This window comes from Manis javanica, chromosome 4 (assembly GCF_040802235.1).
Source record: "Manis javanica isolate MJ-LG chromosome 4, MJ_LKY, whole genome shotgun sequence".
Taxonomy (NCBI): Eukaryota; Metazoa; Chordata; class Mammalia; order Pholidota; family Manidae; genus Manis; species Manis javanica.
In genome coordinates, this window is record NC_133159.1 from 171,679,145 (window position 1) to 171,697,907 (window position 18,763).

General features: G+C 38.9%; 1 protein-coding gene across 11 annotated transcripts in view; it reads left to right on the forward strand.

Annotated features, from left to right (window-relative positions):
• CEP112 (centrosomal protein 112) overlaps positions 1–18,763 on the forward strand; it is a 445,347-nt gene that overhangs the window by 352,937 nt on the left and 73,647 nt on the right. For all 11 annotated transcript variants that reach the window (XR_012130844.1, XM_073235805.1, XM_073235810.1 and 8 more), the window contains one exon: positions 2,022–2,111. Coding sequence is in view for 10 of the 11 variants with exons in the window: in XM_073235805.1 (XP_073091906.1) it covers positions 2,022–2,111 (90 nt within the window). In the remaining variant the exon portion in view is untranslated. The remainder of the gene's footprint in view (positions 1–2,021; positions 2,112–18,763) is intronic.

Below are 18,763 nucleotides of genomic sequence, written 5' to 3' on the forward strand. Positions count from 1 at the left end.
CTGTCAGACTTGGTTGAGTTGTGGATTTTATAATCAAGTATAGTTTCAAAAGAACCCCTAAAGCTTTTAATCTCATTCTCAAACCATTTTAGTTTTCAAATTAGATGTTATTAGCCTGGGGCTCATCCATGGATGGGGATCATACAATGTGTAGATTCCCTAAAATCAGAGGCCAAAAGTCATCAGCATGTTTGGTTTCCATGTGGGGAGTGACCACATAAGCATTCCTCACATGCTCAGGTGAATCTAGAACCCCAGAAAAGGTTAAGAACCATTGTGTATCTGTATATAGAAAAGATTGCCATTGCCTAGAAAGACTCTCTGATGGACACTGACTTAGACACTTCATCTGAACGCCTCTTACAGTGCAACCGGACATCTGCATGTGGGTGTGTGATAGGCATTCCATGTCAGCATAGCCCAGGCTGAGCTCCAGATCTCTCCCTACACCCGCATCCCCTTAACCTTCCCCAACTGTTTTCTTCTCCCCACTCAGGCCAAAATCCTTGGGGTCTCCATTTGGATTTTTCATGCTCTGCATCCACGCCTTAGGCCGTCATCTCTGTCTTCGAATATGTCAGGAATCTGACACTTCCTTCACCCCAGCTGCCACCACCCTGCACCAGTTCTCCATCATCCTTTCCCAGTATATTGCAGTGGCCTCTGCCCTGCCTCCCTGCTTCTTCCCTTATCCCTCTTCATTTATTCTTCACAGCAGCCGAAGCAACACCTGCCCACAAACCTCCAGTAGCTTCCCATCTACTGCTGATTAAAATCTAAAGTTCCTAACTGCCCTCTGAGCTTCATGTGACCAATATGACTTGACCCCTATTAAGTCCCTGGCACTGCTCACTCTCCACACTGGCTCTGTGGATTCCTCAAACATGCCCCCTCAGGGCCTTTGCACATACAGTGTGGCCCCTGCTTGGAAGGCTCTTCCTGCAATATGTGTGTGACTTGCTCTCTGTTCCCCATCAGGTCGTTATGCAGGTAGGTCTTCTTGGGCCTTCTGTTTAAAACTGCAGCACCCTTCCCTCACCCAACTCTGGAATATCCTCCTTTCCGGCTTTATTTTTCTTGTGCACTTATCACTGACACATCTTACACTTCCTGATACTGATATATATTATAGTTCTTGTTTGCCCCCCAGTATAATGTAAGCTCCCTCAGAAGCTTGTCTGCTTTTCCCCTTTCCTTCACTATTCTATCTAGAGTACCTGTCACAGTTCTTGACATAGCAGAAACTCAGTAGCCTTGATGGAATGAATGTTATTTTGAGAATTTATTTGGTATCTTTGCAGTTATGATCCACATGTTCTGCTCTTTGTAACTAGGTATTGTATCTATAATTACATTGAACTGTTTGAATAGATGCTATTTCTTTTCTAGTTCACATCGATACTTAAAATGGTAATTGATGCAGTAATAATTATTGATCTTGGTGGTTTCAAAGTTCCCCATGTTAACCTGCATTCTATTTCCCAATAGACACTTGGCAGCTGAAAGAGTTCATCTCTGTCTACTTCTTACAGGTTCCTCAAATCCCACACCCTCATCAATGACTTCATAAATTCCTTTAAGGTTACTATAATTAACTCAAATTGCCGTGATATAATTTTGAAAACTGTCGTGTTGGTCCACTATTACAGTTCCTAGCTGTCACAACACCTTTCAGAGTACCTTGCAGGCTTACCAATAGGGCTACTTAATTAACAATATCTTTTTATAGTTTATGGCATGCTTCTGGTTCTTTGCCAGGATATAAGAGACATTTTTATAAAATGAATTGACACCTGCTTATGTGTCTCTTTTATATATCTGGAATTTTCTATACCAGTTATTCTTAAAGTAGAAGGCATCTGGGCCTGACATTGAATGTCTTGCTCTATTAGCCTGAACTCTTTGGAACAGCCGTAATAACCTAGAGCTCTGAGGACTTTCTAATGGTAGTTCAGGTGGTTAAATTTTTTTTTCAAGAGTGCCGATTTTTATGTTTCTGTGTTTATCTTCCACTGTTTCAGGCCTTACAAGGTGAACTAGAAAACCGCTCTAATCAAGTGCGATGTGCAGAGAAAAAACTACAGCACAAGGAATTGGAGTCACAGGAACAGGTACTCTCCCCCCTCCCCCACCTCCACCAGTTGGCTGGTGGCTTGTTTACTTTGTCCAGGTCCAGGAGCTTATGGATTTCTCATGTCCATTGGGATGCTTCGGCTGCAAGTAACAGAATACTGCCCCCTGGTTGGCATGAACAGCCTCACAAAACCAAAAGTCTGTAGATAGGGCTCTGGGCTTCTGCTTCTCTGACAACCTCCTGGGTCTGCCCTCTGTGTTAGCTACACCCTGAAAGCGATTCCACGATGGCCACAGCAGTTCCAGGCATCCATGCAGGCCTATCAATATGCAGAGGCAGATGGGGTTTGTCTTTTCCTGGGGTCCCCTTTCCCGGAACTACCCCGCACACACATGCACATACCTCCCTTTGCATCTCATTGGCCAGAATGGGTCACATGCTCAGCCTAGCATATCCGATCCCTAACAAGAAGACAGGGGAATAAAACTAGCCTGGACTGATGAGGATCTACCGGGTGGTGATGGAATTAGGGGAAACATAGCCTGGAGGGGGAAATGGATGCTAGATATGCAGCCAACGGTGTCTGCCATGTCATCTTATTAAAATAAATGGACATTATTATACTTAGAGACATAATTATATTTTCTTTTGAGTTTTAACTTTCTCCTCTTTCTTTCCATTATGTTAATAAATCTAATGTAGTCAAAATAATCTGGCTATGACAATAGCTAATGACCTATTTTACTTTCAAATGACAGGATTATTTTCATTCTTCTGGTTATAGTGACTTATTCTTTGTGGTAATTTTGACAGTCAACAACATGTCAATAACAATCACAAGTCTCAACGAAACCCTTCATAAATACATTGTCCTCAGCCATTGGGTATAGTACTGCTGACATTCTAAGTGTCATGAGTCTTTATGCACAGAACCTTACATAGGTACTGACAGGCGTTTATATTTTGGTTGTCTCATAGTAAATTCAGTACAGGAATAATAGGATAGATCATTTTGACCTTGTAGAAAGGGTAAACACTGAAGTAAGGCTAATAGGGGAACTTTCCATTTCTGGAAATGTTTTCAGACAAGATCCTGAGGCAGTGGGTTACACAAAATGGCAAATGTGAGCATCGAATAGATGCTGAGTATTAATACTTATTGAATTGACTTGATCTCCTATAATTCCTTCCTACTTTCTAATATATACCCTGGATGATAAACATATCATGGATATATCTATATTTCATGTACATATATGATATGCATATATACATGTATCTATATGTATTGTTTAGGGACTATGCCATACAGTCAATAATAGGATCACAAAATAGGATAATACTAGGTTGAAATAGTAACTACACTTTATCAAAAACACTATACAAGAAACTTGTGCATATTATTAGTTCACTTATCCTGATATAACCATATAAAGCCAGTATTATTCCCATCTCACAGATAGCACATTAATAGCCAAGAGGTTGAATGACCCATTCAAGACCATATAGCTAGTAACTAATAGACGTGGATGGAGTCCAGGTATATCTGGATTCCACACCTTTGCTTCTTTCACGACAATTTTTAAGTTACACATTTCTAATTAATAAAAAATACTACTTAGCAGTGACAGGGAAAGAATGTTTATTAAGGATAGCAGGAAACAGGGCTACTATTCCACACTCTACTCTACCTGCTATAGTGGCAGATGCCATCAGCCCGACATGGGCAGGGAACAGCAAAAAGCAAGGGAAATCAGAGCAGATCAGATTTGGCCACGGACGAAAATGCCTCCTTAGATGGCAGCGTGGTGTTCAAGGGGAATCTGAATAGGATTAATGGTCACTGAAGATCAGCTGAAATCGTCACTCCACCCTCTATATAGCTCAGATGCTTGTACCTAAAAGAAGATGACAAGCTTCTTAAAAGCAGGACACTGTGCTCCCTCCTGGGGCTTCTCCAGTCTGTGATAAAATATGACTTCAGGTAAAACTTTGTTGACATCACTCTAATTCATGGCAAAATTTCACACGGAAAATTCCACAATATATTGAGAGTAGGGAAATTAAGAAATCCCAAATGAACAATAAGGAAGGATTCAGGAGCCATTTGCAGTTTTTTTTTATTGACTTCTTTTTGATCATCAAAGTTGCTTTCATCTTTGTAATGACAATAGCCTTTTAGACTATTTCTTACGCTCATTCCTGATATCTTCTGTTAGGCTGCAACTGACCAAAGAAATGCCAGGAAACACCCATACGTAAAGCTGAATATTTCATGATCTTTGCAACCATGAAATGTTGGGTTCTTTCATTAAGATTCTAGGGTATAGCTAGAAAAAAATGCCAATCATTTCAACAAAACTGAAGAGCAAATAATGGGCACTGAATAAATTCTATTCATATATATTTAATTGAATGGAACTTGTTTTACCTAAGTTTACCTGTGCTCCCCTTTCGTTTAGGACACTAATAGACCTAGTCAAAAATAATTAGAAGCGTTGTCATGCACATTTTCAGGGCTGCTTATGTATCAGCTTACTTAAGATATGTCAGATCTTGAAACTGTTGTGATTTTCTTCTTTGCATCTGTCAAACAACTGCAGTAATAGTAGCTTAGCTGACATCAGCTAATCAAACAACCGAAACGTGTGCAAAAGAGTTCCTCCGAACTCTCTTCTTTTTCACGTCAACCAAATACTATTGTCCTGCCTGATACTTGTCACATAAAGAATCAAAATTGAAACTGGCAGAATTACAAAGGACAATTGCCTGGGCTTCCTTTTTTAACTTGCTTGCTTTCAAAAAAGTTTGAACTGTTCTGTTTTTCATTTAAGAAGAATTCCTGTGTTTTGATTCTATAAAAACAAAAAATGAATGAGGCATTTTAAAAGTTATGTTTTTAATTAAAAACAAAACGCTGCTTCTCATCAGGTCCTGCTGGGTGGCATCCTTGCTGCCCACCACTTGCCTCAGTGCCATCAACTCTCACCTCTCACCCCTCATCTTTGGCAGGCCAGTCAGTGGGGTGCTCAGAGAAGGCTTGTTCATCCTGTTTCAAAGGGTCAGTTTGCCCTTCGTGCAGATTCAAGATAACACAAATTTAGAAAATGCTAATTTTCTAAGTCAGCCTTATGGAAACATGATCCTTCCTGGAATCCATAAATAGTAAAGTAATTAAGAAGCACCTTTATTTTTATCCATACCAGGAGTTAATATATAGTTCCAGATAAGATCTGAACAAGAATCCCAGAACTGCACCAAAGGAGGGGAGATCAGAGTTCTGATGAAACTTCCTCATGTGCAAGGAAACTGAGTTACCAGGAAGGCTGTGCCTTCCCTCACAGTGGTGGTCGACCAAGTGTGGGCTGCTCACTCCCAGGATATTATTTTCCATTATATTGAACACTATGTGAAATATGCTGTGTATCACTTGGATTCAGAGATGTGTAAAACTAAATCTCATTTTTGGGAGCAAACAATATATCATTATTCACAATGAGACTAAGTAACATGCTAGCCCTTTGCCAAGATAATGCGGCCTGATAAATTATAGAAAAGAGAGGGAAGGAAAGAAAGAATCTAAAAATTTACTTGATATGCTTAGCACAAGTATATTTCTGAAGCATGTATTTATCACAAAAGCACTAAACAATGCCCGACTTTAACCTAATATAATGTAGGTAATATCCACTCAACAAAAGCCCTGCTCTGAACTAGGTATCTTAAGTTTTGAAAGTAAGAATAGCTTTGATTACAGTAGTCATTCAGTTTCCCAGATTATTTTAAATAAATTAGTGGAAGAAAACAGTCCTTCAGAGATCTAATAAATATAATACAGTGCCACCCATTTCATAGCAGGGTCATGCATTTTTTTTATTCCACATTTCATTTTCTCGATGGGCATGTTGTGCTAGACAGTGATAGGGATTAAGAAGCAACCCAAGATAAATACATAATAGTTCCTGCCCTCAAGGAGTTTACCTTCTGAGGAGGCAGCTTCAGGGACCAGAAGGTAGCGTCAGTGAGCAGGAAAATAAGACCAGAAAGTTAGCTTCATTCATTTTGTCCATTAAAAAAAAGATAGGAATAAGCCTTTGTTATTGCCTATTCTTTACCAAGCACTGTGCCGTGTGTTAGGTCCAATGGTGCCAATCTTGGATGCAATGCTCAGAAATCCAGTCATTGATCAGAAAGCAGTTGTCAGCCATTGAGGATTTTTTTTCTTTAACTGGGCAGTGTTACATGATTGCATTCATACTTGAGAAAGATTATTCTAGCAGCAGAAGATAAGATGAACAAGAGATGAAAAGAGGCCAGTTCAGAGGGTATAGCACTAAAATTCACATCACTAGTCACAAATGAAATCAGGACAGCTTGAACCAGATATTGTCAAAGGGAGCCGCAGAGAGGATAGATAGATGTGCAGGCTCAAAATTCACAGAACACAAAGATTTAGAGGGCAAAAGAAAGGAAAATGTCACAAATAATACCCAGTTTTTGACTTGTTAAGATGGTGAATAATGAACCACAACAGCATCACTTTATAGATGTTGAGTGTGAGACGCTCATTTGGACATGTTGTTGAAAATCTGAACTAGAACTCAAGAAAGAAATGCATCTGAATCATCTTGATGGGGCACAGCAAAGGCCGCAGGATGTGGGTGATCGTGTCACAGGACAGCAGAGAGAGGAGAGGGCCAGGGGCAGACCGCAGGCAAGAGGCATGCAAGGGAGCGAAGCAAGCAGGGGAGGATATGAAGAGGATTTAAAGGAATGAAGGGTCAGAGAGGTAAGAACAGAGCCAGAAGAATGCAGTCACGAAAACCAAACGAAGCTTCCTCCTTGAGGGAAAGGACCCCATCCGCCACCTTCCTGGCACACCCTACAGCACTGTTGTTGACCTGAACTGCTCTGTGAAGGCTTTGCTGCCACGCGTGTCATCCTCAAAAGCAGTCTTGCCCATTCCATGTCCTTTTTCAGCCATGTTCTGGTCACACTCCTGTGAAACTCCGTTAAAGGTTTTCCCATCATACTCAGAAGATGTTTGTTCTTTGAGGGCGGGCCTCTGAGCTAAGACCGCGTCCTATTTATCCTTATATCTCAGCATTCAGCCCAGTGCCTGGCCCACGTGGTACTCAGCGAATTCATGGAAGGAAGGAGGGAGGGAGGGAAGGTTAACAGCACCACGTGCTGCAGGGAGCCTGAGGATGAAGAGTTCCAGAAGCGACTGAACTTGAGTATTGATTGCACATCCTTCCTTCCTACTGGACCTCCTAAACAGATTCTAAATAGACTTTTTCTAGACATATTCTTGTCTAGGTTTTTGTTAAAATAAATATTATAGCCTTTCTTTTATAGTTTTCATGTGGGGTAGTGGGATCACTGAGCCTTCTCATGGCTCATCTATGGCCTTCAGCTATTGCCCAGACATTATAGCACCAACAGAGTCCATAGGCCAGGAAAAACCAAGAGAAAGCAAAATGCCAGCACTCTGCCCACTCTTTCTCCTTCTTCCCTCAGTCATTTTTCCCCACCTTTCTGCTCTTCTCTAAAACAAGGCAGATTTTCCTTGTAAGCCTCCTCCACAAGATGCCCTCAGAGGGTCAAAGCAAGACAGATACCAACAAAGCCTTTTCTTTTCTCTACAGATAAACTTATCATTCTGCTGCTTCCTTCCTGGGTGCCAGGGTTCCCAGGTTTAAAATTAGCATTTGGTTCCTTTAGTATCAGTAGCTTTTGGAAGAGCCTTCACTCCTGCCTCTTATACCATTACAACTATTATTATTTGTGTTCCCAAAGAATCTCCTTGCCTCCCACAGTGCCCAGTGATCTATCAGAGTAACACGGATATCAGGAGAACCAATATCAGCATCTTTAAAGCCCACACGGCTAGCACTGATTATCTTTAGACCACCTCAGTCATCATCAAGGCTAACAACCAAATCTATAGTCACAGGCAGTCTTACAGAGGAAGAGGTTATGTAGACAGAAAATCAATTAAGCAATAATCGTGACAGTTGTTAAAAGGAAGTCTTGGTCTTCCACAGATTTCCGAGCCTTTAATTTCCATTCTCCATAATGGATTTTAAAAATTCACAGTCTTAACTGCTGTTGACTAACTGCAGTGAAATTTGTTTCAAAGTACTAACAGCTCAAAACTATGTTTTCATCCCAGAGCACATTATGAAAACAGGAATAATAATTGCAACAGAAATAAAATTCAAAGACTTTTTCATGTTTTTATTGACTTTTCATGTTTAATAGTTATTATTCTGGCTTGTTCAAGTAATTTTAATAACCACAGTTTATTTGCAAAAGTCAGACTAATTCTTTTTTTCCCATACCAACAAAACACATTTTTTCCTGGACAGCTGGTATGATGCATCATTCTAAAATTTGAGTTGTTACGAGAGATAGAACCACATTTAATTTTGGCCACATCTTATTCTCAATGAGAACTTGAATACTTGCCTCTGTTTTCTGAAAAACACTTGAAGCACAGTGTCAGGGACATGAATATTTTCAATAAAATATACATCTCATTGAAATATTCCTGATATTATCCATTATTCTAGTGTATTTTAGTGGAAAAGGAAGTTAAACAGTTGTACCCAACACTGCCACTAAAAACTGTCCAAGTTATGATATCTGGATATCCAAACACTTGTACCCAAACCGCACCATTTTTAAAAGATAAGTCAAAGTAGTGCTTCGGGGGTAAATGTTTCATCCTTGCTTTCTTGTGATTCCCTGTTTTTAACTTTCCTGGGCTAGTGGGGCTGCAGGGGGAGGGAGACAGGTCGCTGATCTGCCTGCTGCATATTAATCCTGTGCTTTGCTGACATACCAAATGCAATGTCAGCCAACACCCACTGCATCACTGCAGAGATTTTCCATGAATTGTCTACGTTGTTGCTGTGGCCCTTCAGCAGGACGGTGAGCCCCGGGGCACCGTGCAGACGGGGTGAGAGCCACAGGATTGCGTGGGGTTCCGGCCAGGGCTGCCGGGCTCAAAGCCTGGCGGTGCCTGCCTAGGGCTAGTCTCATCTTTCAGTCCTGTAATGAAATAATGTGATAAGCCATTCTCATTTCTTATGGTTTGGTTTTTTTTCTTTTTAGGTAGCTGTGGCTTTAATTTTAGTCTTCTTTTTTTAATCCCAAATGATTTACTCCGAATCAGTAAATGATGGAGGCACTGAAAGAACAAAGCAGAAACAAAAGCTTAAATCCAAGTTGCATTCTTTTCCACATTTTAAAATTGGTGGCAAGAAGTTTTAGCAAGTATTAACCTGGGTGATGGCATGTAGTCTCCCAGGAAGATAAAAAGATGATTATATTCCTGAGTCGTCAGTCCCCTGTCAAGGCTTACTTCTCTGGCAGCTACTAAGCACTGAATTCATGGACTTGAGTGAACAGCTGGAAATGTAAAAGAAGAAGAGATAAATACAGAGATAGTAAATGAGAGTGGGAACCATCCAAAAGACAAACAACAACAAATGTTGGCGAGGTTGTGGAGAAAGGGGAACCCTCCTACACTGCCGGTGGGAATGTAAACTAGTTCAACCACTGTGGAGAGCAGTATGGAGGTTCCTTAAAAAGCTCAAAATAGAAATACCATTTGAGCCAGGAATTCCACTCCTAGGAATTTACCCTAAGATGCAGCAGCCCAGTTTGGAAAAGACACATGCACCTCTATGTTAATCGCAGCACTATTTACAATAGCCAAGATATGGAAGCAACCTAAGTGTCCATCAGTAGATGAATGGATAAAGAATGTGTGGTACATATACACAATGGAATATTATTCATCCATAAGAAGAAAACAAGTCCTACCATTTGCAACAACATGGATGGAGCTAGAGGGTATAATGCTCAGTGAAATAAGCCAGGCAAAGAAAGACAAGTATCAAATGATTTCACTCATCTGTGGAGTATAAGAACAAAGGAAAAAAACTAAAGGAACAAAACAGCAGCAGATTCACAGAACCCAAGAATGGACTAACAGTTACCAAAGGGAAAGGGACTGGGGAGAATGGGTGGGAAGGGAGAGAGAAGGGGTAAAAAGGGGCATTACAATTAGCACACATAATGTGGTGGTGGGGGCACGGGAATGGCTGTACAACACAGAGAAGACAAGTAGTGACTGTATAGCATCTTACTACGCTGATGAACAGTGACTGTAATGGGGTATGTGTGGGGGGACTTCATGATGGGGGAGTTTAGTAACCGTAATATTGCTCATGTAATTGTAGATTAATGATACCAAAAAAAAAAAAAAAGAGTGGGAACAAGTCAGCATGGTTGCAGGGGAAAAATGTTTGATGGCTATTTATGGTGCTCATCATGTTCAGAAAAGAATTATCAAATATTCTAAGTGCCACTATTTGAAATTCCTTTTCTACTATAGTCTGGTCAGAAAAGATCTTCTTCTGTGGAGGAAGGGCTATTTTGAAGTAGAAGCAATTAAAATTATTGTCAAACAAATGAAAGAGCAAGGATATTCTAGAAGCAAGAGATTTATATCAGTTTAAATTAGAAATAAGAAAAGAATTAAAAATAGAAAAAAATTTAATGCAAAGGAAAGTTCAGAGGTTTAAAAGGCCACTTGAGTATATTTTCCATGTAGATAACCTTTTGGACTTCTTTCTACACAGAATTAGAAGAAGACATAGTGCAAATTGGAAAAAAATATTATTACATAATGTTTAAGTGCAAAGAATGACTTATTGAATCAAATGGAAAAATTAGAACTATTAAAGAATATGGCATCAATTGGCATCAATAAAATTTTGTGCAATATGAGGCCTATTTTGTATCAGACAACCTAATACCTACTCAACCCTCAGCATATAGACATGACATGGAGAACAGGTTGTCTCTAGGAGCTTCTATTACTACAATAAAGGAAAACATCCTTTAAAGGTCCATTTTTGGTTTTGTATGTGAGATTTACACTCAAGAAGGGATAAGGAGATAGAGCACACTGATGGGAGATTTTCTAATTCTTGATAAAGAAAGGATTTGTGTTGGTGTTGGCCTTGACAGACTTATTGGGGGGGCTCTTTCCTGCTCAGATAGGTAGCCTGGTGGGAGAAAAAGGGTGCACACACCAGGCTCGGGCGCAGCAGCAGAAAGGAGGCAGTGATGCCGTCAGGCCTGGCACCCCCTGTGGAACCCAAACAGCAATGTATTCTATTTTTCTACCCTTCAGCCTTAAGATGATTTGAATAAATACCTCCACAGAAAGGGTGGGGAAAAAATTGGAAAGATTCTGAGGTTTTGCTTGACTTGATAAAGAGAGGAAAGTAAATGAGATGGTAAATCAGAACATGCCATGGTAACTAAATGACAACTCAGAGTAACTTTTTCTAAACTTCCAAGTGATACTTTAAACATTTAAATTCAATTCAACAAATATTTACTGAACACCTACTATATATTAGGCCCTTTTTGGCCCTGATAAATGTCACTGAACAAATCAAACAAAATATTTGCTTTTATGAAGATTACATTTGCTCTTATGAAGAATCATATGATAATCTTATGAAGATTACATTTGAAGGTTAGCTTTTTCATAGCCTTTTGTATTTCTACATAAATTTTAGACTTCACTTGCCTTTTTCTATTGAGTCTCCCAATCCATGAATATTGAATATCTCTGCTTTATTTTAGCACTCTTTAATCTTTGTTAAATTTTTAATCATTTATGTAAATATCTCTTATACATCTTATGTTAGATTTATTGCTATGTATTTGACATATTATGATGATATTTTAGATGGTATTGTTTTTAAATTTCATTTTCTCAGTTTGTTGCTTGTATACAGAATACTGTTGACATTTGTGTAGTTTCCTTCTATCACACTGAGGAAATTTCTGTCTGTTCTTACCAAGAGCCTTTTTTTGTACACAAAAGCCACTTTTCCATCTTTTGAGATAATCATATGAATTTTATCCTTGATTCTGATAATGCAGTAAGCTTCATAGGTTGACTTTTTAATAATAAATCAGTGTTGTATTTCTGAAATAAGCCCTATTTGATCATACTGATTTAATTGCTTTTTAGCTTTGCTTTTGCTAAATTTTAGTTCACTAACATTTTGCTTGGGATTTTTACATCTGTGTTTATGAGTGAGATTAACCTATAATTTTATTTTATTGTGTTTTATTCTTATTAGATTTTGGCATCAAACTTCTCTAGCCTCATAATAAAGTATTCCCTCCTTATTTTTTGGAAGAGTTTTGTAATATTGATATTATGTCATCCTTAAAAAATGTTTGGTAGATGAAGCCATCTGGGCCCAGACTTTTCTGTTGGAAGGTTTTCAATTAATTATGGATATACTTTCTTAAGTGGTTATAGTATCAGATTTTCTATTTTAATTTCTGCCTAATTCTGTTTTCTCTTTTTGAGGCTGTAGTTGCATATATGTTAGACCTTTTAACTTTGTTCCCTATATTCTGTATTAATTATGGATTTTTTTTCTAGTTTCTAATTCACTACTTCTCTTCTTAGCTGTGTCTAATCTGCTGTGAAGCCCATTTTTAATTTGGTTATATTTTTCAGAACTAGAATTTATACTCAGTTCTTTTTCAGTTTTCTGTTCTGTGCCGGAGTTTACAACTTTTTTTCTTATTTTGTTAAACATACTTATCTGGGTTCTTTTAAAGTCTAGGTCTGATAACCATTAACCAGAATTCACACAGATCTTATTTCACTGACTCCATTGCTCTTGGCTTTTGGTCATATGGTCTTGCTTTCTTGTGAGCCTGGTTATTTTTGATTGAGTGCCAGACATTTTATACAGAACTTTATAGAAATAATTTGAGACCTAGGGTGATGATAATTTCCTCTAGGGACAATTTACTTTTGCTTCTAGGTAGACAGGCAGTGGCACTTGCCATCTTGAATAACCTTAACCTGTTTTCAGGGATTGGAATGATTTGAAGTTAGACTCCAGTTTTGGAGAGGGCTGGTTGGTCTATTTCCAGTTCACTCCCACTCTTAGGAGTAGGATTTTACCAGGCACTCCCCTTTAGTGAGCCCAGGACTGCAATCTGTGTCTTCATGGCTTTTTTTCTGTGAGTCTTTTAAAAGATCTGTTCAGCTTCTCAGCTTCTCACCAACCACTCAAAAATTTGCAAATGCCACTATATAAAAATCTCCCCAAATGCTAGACTTACAAACTCTCTTGATTTCTGTCATCTCCAGGATCTTGGCCCCATAATTCTTCCCTGCCTTGACAACTCCCTAATACTTTGAAACAAACTTGGAAGAAAATTAAGTAAGCTACTATTACTAGAAGTGGGAATCCATCATTTGCATTTCTGTGAATTGCTTGATCACATTCATTGCTAATTTGTTCCATAGAAATTTATTTTCCTTCATATTCTGTACATTAATAGTTTGTTAAATAAGTTGCTAAATAAGTTGCAAGTACTTTGCCCCAGTTGCTTATCTTTTAATTTTTTGATTCAATACTTTAATTTTTTGAGTACATTATCTGCCCTTTTTTTTTTATGGTTTGTAAGTTGCTTAGGAATGTCCTCCCTACCCCAAGATTTTTAAATAAATTTTATTTTCTTCTAGTGCTTTTAGGAGTTTTGTTTTACATGCAACTCTAATCTACCTCCAATTTATTGTTATATACTGTGTGGTGTAAGGGTTACAAAAGGAAGAATGTTCCCCCAAAGAGGTCCATTCTCTAATCCCCAGAAGCAGTGGCTCTCTATGCATTATGTGGCAAAAGAGACTTTGCAGATGTAATTAAAGTTACTAACCAGTGATCTTAAAATAGGGAAGCTATCTCAGATTATCCAAGTAGTGGGCCAAATCTAAACACATGGCCACTCAGGGCAGAGAACTTTCTCTTCCTGGAGGCAAGAGAGATGTGGCAGAAGGGGAGGTCAGAGATTCCAAGTGTGAGAAGGATCCAGTTCACCAGCACTGATTAAAGTTGGAGGGGGCAACATGAGTGAGGATTACAGGCAGTCTTCAGGGGCTGAGGGCTCCCAGATGCTAGCCAGCAAGGCAATGGGGACGTCAGCCCTGCACTGAAAGAAACTGAATTAATTCTTCCCAAACTTGAATGAGCTCAGAATCTAATGCTTCCTGAGAGCCTCTAGATCAAAGTCCAGACTTGATTTTGACTTAATAATACCAAAACAGAGGATCCTGCTGAGCCCCCTCAGACTTCTGACCTATATAGAATTATGAGATAATGAACTTGGGTTGTTTCAAGCTGCTAAATTTGTGGTAATTGTTGGTGACAATAGAAAGTTAATAAAGGATCTGACCTTATTAGTTTTATTTCCAAATAGCTAGCCAGTTATTAATACCATTTATTGACTAAGATATTCTTCCCCAACTTACTGAAATGCTACCTTTGGCAAAAATCAAATTTTACGTATAGTCATGAATCTCTTTGGACTTTATATTCTTTCCTAGTCATCCATTTCCTGTGTTTATATGAGTCATACATGATGGTGCTTAAGTGCATGAACTCTGGGGCTACAGGGCCTGAGTTCAAATCCCAGTTCTGCCACTTCAGCATATTTGCTATGGCAATTCAAGCAGGTTACTTTTTGATCTCAGTTTCCCTATCTTGAAAGTGGATTAATAATAGTACCCACCTCATAAAATTGTTTCGAGGATTGTCAGATATTACAAGTATCAACTTTAGACTAGTACATAGTAAATATTATCTGTAGAGGAAAGGCTCCCCTCATCTTTTTTGGAATTGTCTTAATTATTTTTAAGCATTTGCACTTTCATATTTCTCTTAGAATAATCTTGTCAACTTCCATTTTTAAAATCTCAATGATTGGTTGATTGGAATAGCACTGAAGTTATAAATTAGTCTGGGACGAACTAGCATCTCTGCATTATTGAGTCTGCCCTTTCAGGAGCTTTGCATCTCTTTGCATTTCATTAGATCTTCTTTTGCATCTTTCAGTACAATTGAAATTTATCTTTTTACGGATGTTGTACATTTCTTATTAAATTACTACCCAGGTATATTATGGCTTTTTTTCCTTTTGTGGATTTTCCCTTTATATTCTCTAAACAGTTACTGCTGATGTTTAGGAAATTATTCATATTTGTTTATATATATCCAGCCAACCAGAACTATTATCAAGATTAATTCTGTTGATTTTTCAGGTGATTTCTTAAATTTATCTAAGTAGACATATATGTCATTCCTTAATAGAGGTGGTTATTGTGTCTTCCTTCCCATCGTCCATCCCTATTGGTTTTTGTTATTGTGCAGGCTAGGCCTCTAGTTCAATACTGAGGAGTAGCAGTGATAGAATGTGTCCTCGTCTTCTACTCATCCTTAATGGGAATGCTGCTTACGTTTCATTCAAGTGTTCTGGTTTCTGATAGTTACCCTTTGTTGGGTTAGACACATTACTTCATCGTAATTACTTGTGTACTTGTTTTGTCACTCCCACTAGACTAAGTAAGACTCATTTGAGGGCAGAGAATATATTATAGTAGGAATACACACACACACATATATACTTACATATACATGTGTTGCATGATGTGTGTATAATACATATATCTACCCCCTAGTCAGCTTTCACCACAGAGAAGATGAGTATCTCTGGTCGGTACAGGGACTTACACCAGTTAGAGGTGCACAGGAAGCCTCGGGTCCTCTTGCACATGCAAGATGCAAGCATCACTCCCTGCCAGCTTGTCTTTCATCAGTCACAGAGCGACTTCCTGGCTCTCTCTATTGCACCATCATGGGATCTCTTAAATGCTGTGTAGGATTCTCATCTCCAAGGTGTAGAATCCCCTATTTGGGGGTGTAAGGGTGCTTCTCCCCTAGCTGCATGTTCACACTCCCTCCCAACTCCCCCTTCTGGAGGTCTTAGGCTGTAATCAGGGGGGTCTCTTTTCTATATGTCACCCTGTGTTCTGACCTTCAGATTCCTGGTCCACTGACTACTGTTTTCCCTCTCGCCACCTGCTTATAGTATTTCCCTTTTCAACCAGCTGCACACTGTTTGTTTTACCCACCCCCTCCACAGCCAAACAACCTCAAAAGACATCTGAGAAATGCATTTTCCTTTACAAATAATAGTACACATTTCTTTATATATTTATCTGTCAATATATCTATTGCATTTATAGTCTTTATTGCTTATAGTGCTAAGTTATTCTTTCAAGGATAGTAATATGAGTGAATTCCCCAATCATTTACATTGAGTTTAACCTTCATATCTCCCTCTAACCACAGTATCCACTCAGTGCTTGGCACAGAGCAGGCATTCAACTGCTCGATCAGTGCTTATGTGAATAATACATTCCATAAGTTTTTGCACTGAGTTAGCTGACAATCAGATTTATTGTTCTGAAGTAGTGTCTACTTAGTTCCATTAATCTTTAAAACTGCTAAATTTTTGCTTATGTGTATATTGAACATTTTAGTGAGCTTGCCAAAAATTAATGATAGCATATGTGAAAATTGCATCAGTTAATTGTTACCTGTTCCACCTCTTTGTGAGCTGTGGCATTTAGGAGCATCTAATTCTGGGGGAAAGTGAGGTTTAGGCTGAAGCTTGAAGAATGCAAGATTTTTTTAAGTTGGCACTTTTTGGTATTTGGTTTTTAAACAGGTGACAATAATGATAAAAGTGTTTGCATTTGTGTGTACAAAAATGTTGCCAGCAAACAGAAAACTTCCCAAAAATTTAAATTATTAGTTTTTAAAAAATTTCAACTGAGTTATAACAATATACAGGAAGTAACAGAACCCAAACAGTGAGTTAATCTGCCTTTTAGGAAACTCTACCCATAATATTCTATGCAACTATATTAAAGTATAATTAGAGTATATGTGGAAAATAACAAAACACACAAGTTTTTATTTTATAATTTTTAAATTAAAGTATTATTGATAAACAATTTTATGTTGGTTTTAAATAAACAACATAGTGGTTCAACAGTTACCCACATTATTAAATCCTCACCCCATCTAGTGTGGTTACTATCTACCAATGTAGGAAGATGTTACAGAACCATTGACTATATTCTCCATGCTGTGCTACCATCTCTGTGACCAACTTATATCAGAACACAAAAGTTTTAGACCCTCTTTTAAGCATCAATAAACCTCAAAAAAGGTAAGCCTTGCTGAAGGGAGAAACAAGCTCTTTTTAACTGGAGAAGGTTTTATTCATTCAGCAGACAGTTACTGAACACCTGCTACGTGCTAGGCACCCTTAGCCCTGGAGTGTAAGATGAGTGAGGTAACCTTTCCCTGAAAAAGTTCATAGCCTGGTGGAAGAGACTTCAAGTTAACGTGGATTGCCTTTTGACCCAATATCATTCTGTTTTTCTTCTCCTTATTAGACTGCCACCTTCACAGTTTCTTCTGTTGACTTCTAGTCTGACATTTCCCCTTATATATCGGAGGCCACCTCTGTTGATCGCTGGTCTCTGTTTCTTCCTTCTTCCAGCTATACATGCTCTCTTCCTCAGTGATATCATCTATCCCTCATTGGCTTCAGCACTCATTTTTTGCAAAGGTTCTATTTGTTGCATTTATTGCCTTATTCATTTGTGGCAATATCTTTTCCGAGGGCACCCCTCTTTCTCAAACTCAAGTTCTGCTTTTATATCTATGTGGTGACATGTGCATCTCATTCTGACATGTCAGACACTAGAGTCTAAAACCAAAGTCTTTAGGGAAACACTCCTTGCTGCTAATTCTCGGTTACATAGTTGATCTAGCAGTTGGGGCTAATGTCATAACATCTTTGACAAATAAGAGATTCTGAGTCATTAATAGTAGGCAATGGTTAAAGAGTTCCTCCTAATGCCAGGCAAACTCAAATTGGTAGTGTGCTTTCACCAAAGAGAGAAGAGTCAGCTGCCCATCTCCCAAAATACTTTTCCTGCCAACTTGCTGAAAACTGAAATTATAGGAGCAAAATTTCAGGTATCAGGGACTAACTTTATTTTTCAATTAAAGACTTGTTAGTGCAAGTGATCCCTCAAAATGGTCAACCACCTGAGCCTTTACCAAAAGACAGTTTCAGTAGGAGAAAGTACTGAGAAATGTGAAAATATTGAGCCACCAGCACAGGGAGGGCAAGATTCCATGTGGGAGAGGGACTGAGAAAGGAGAGAGCAGAAGAAAAGTGCCCTGGGATAGTTTTGCATAGTGGTGGCCTGACCGTCAAAAAAGCCCGTCCAAACCCATCCTCGGCTAAAATGGTGGGACTAACTGACCGTCAATCAGCAGTGCTGAACTGGAGAGAAGAGAAACCACTCGAATTTCAACAAAACTAGACAGAAAAGGAAACCCTTCTTCTTCCATCCCAGGAAAGGAGGTCTAACTCTGTGTTGTTGTCAGAGTGCCCTTTGATTCCTTCTCAGCTTGTGTTATCCCAGGAATGTTGCTCCCCAAAAGCCACATGTGGTCAGGTGGTTTTAGCATTTTCTCTGAACTTGTGGTTATGAAGTATATAGACTTCTAGTGCTTAACTACAAACAGGATTTTCCAGGTGAGGGATTGGAGTTATGAAAAGAAAAATTCTGAAATACAAGTCACTGGAGTAAGAAGGTCTCTTATTAGGGAAGCAGGGTGAATGCCCTGAGAACAGGGTCCCAGGCATCAGCCCCACTCTGCAGGGCGGAAGTAGCCACCACACCTTCCGGACTGCAGGAGA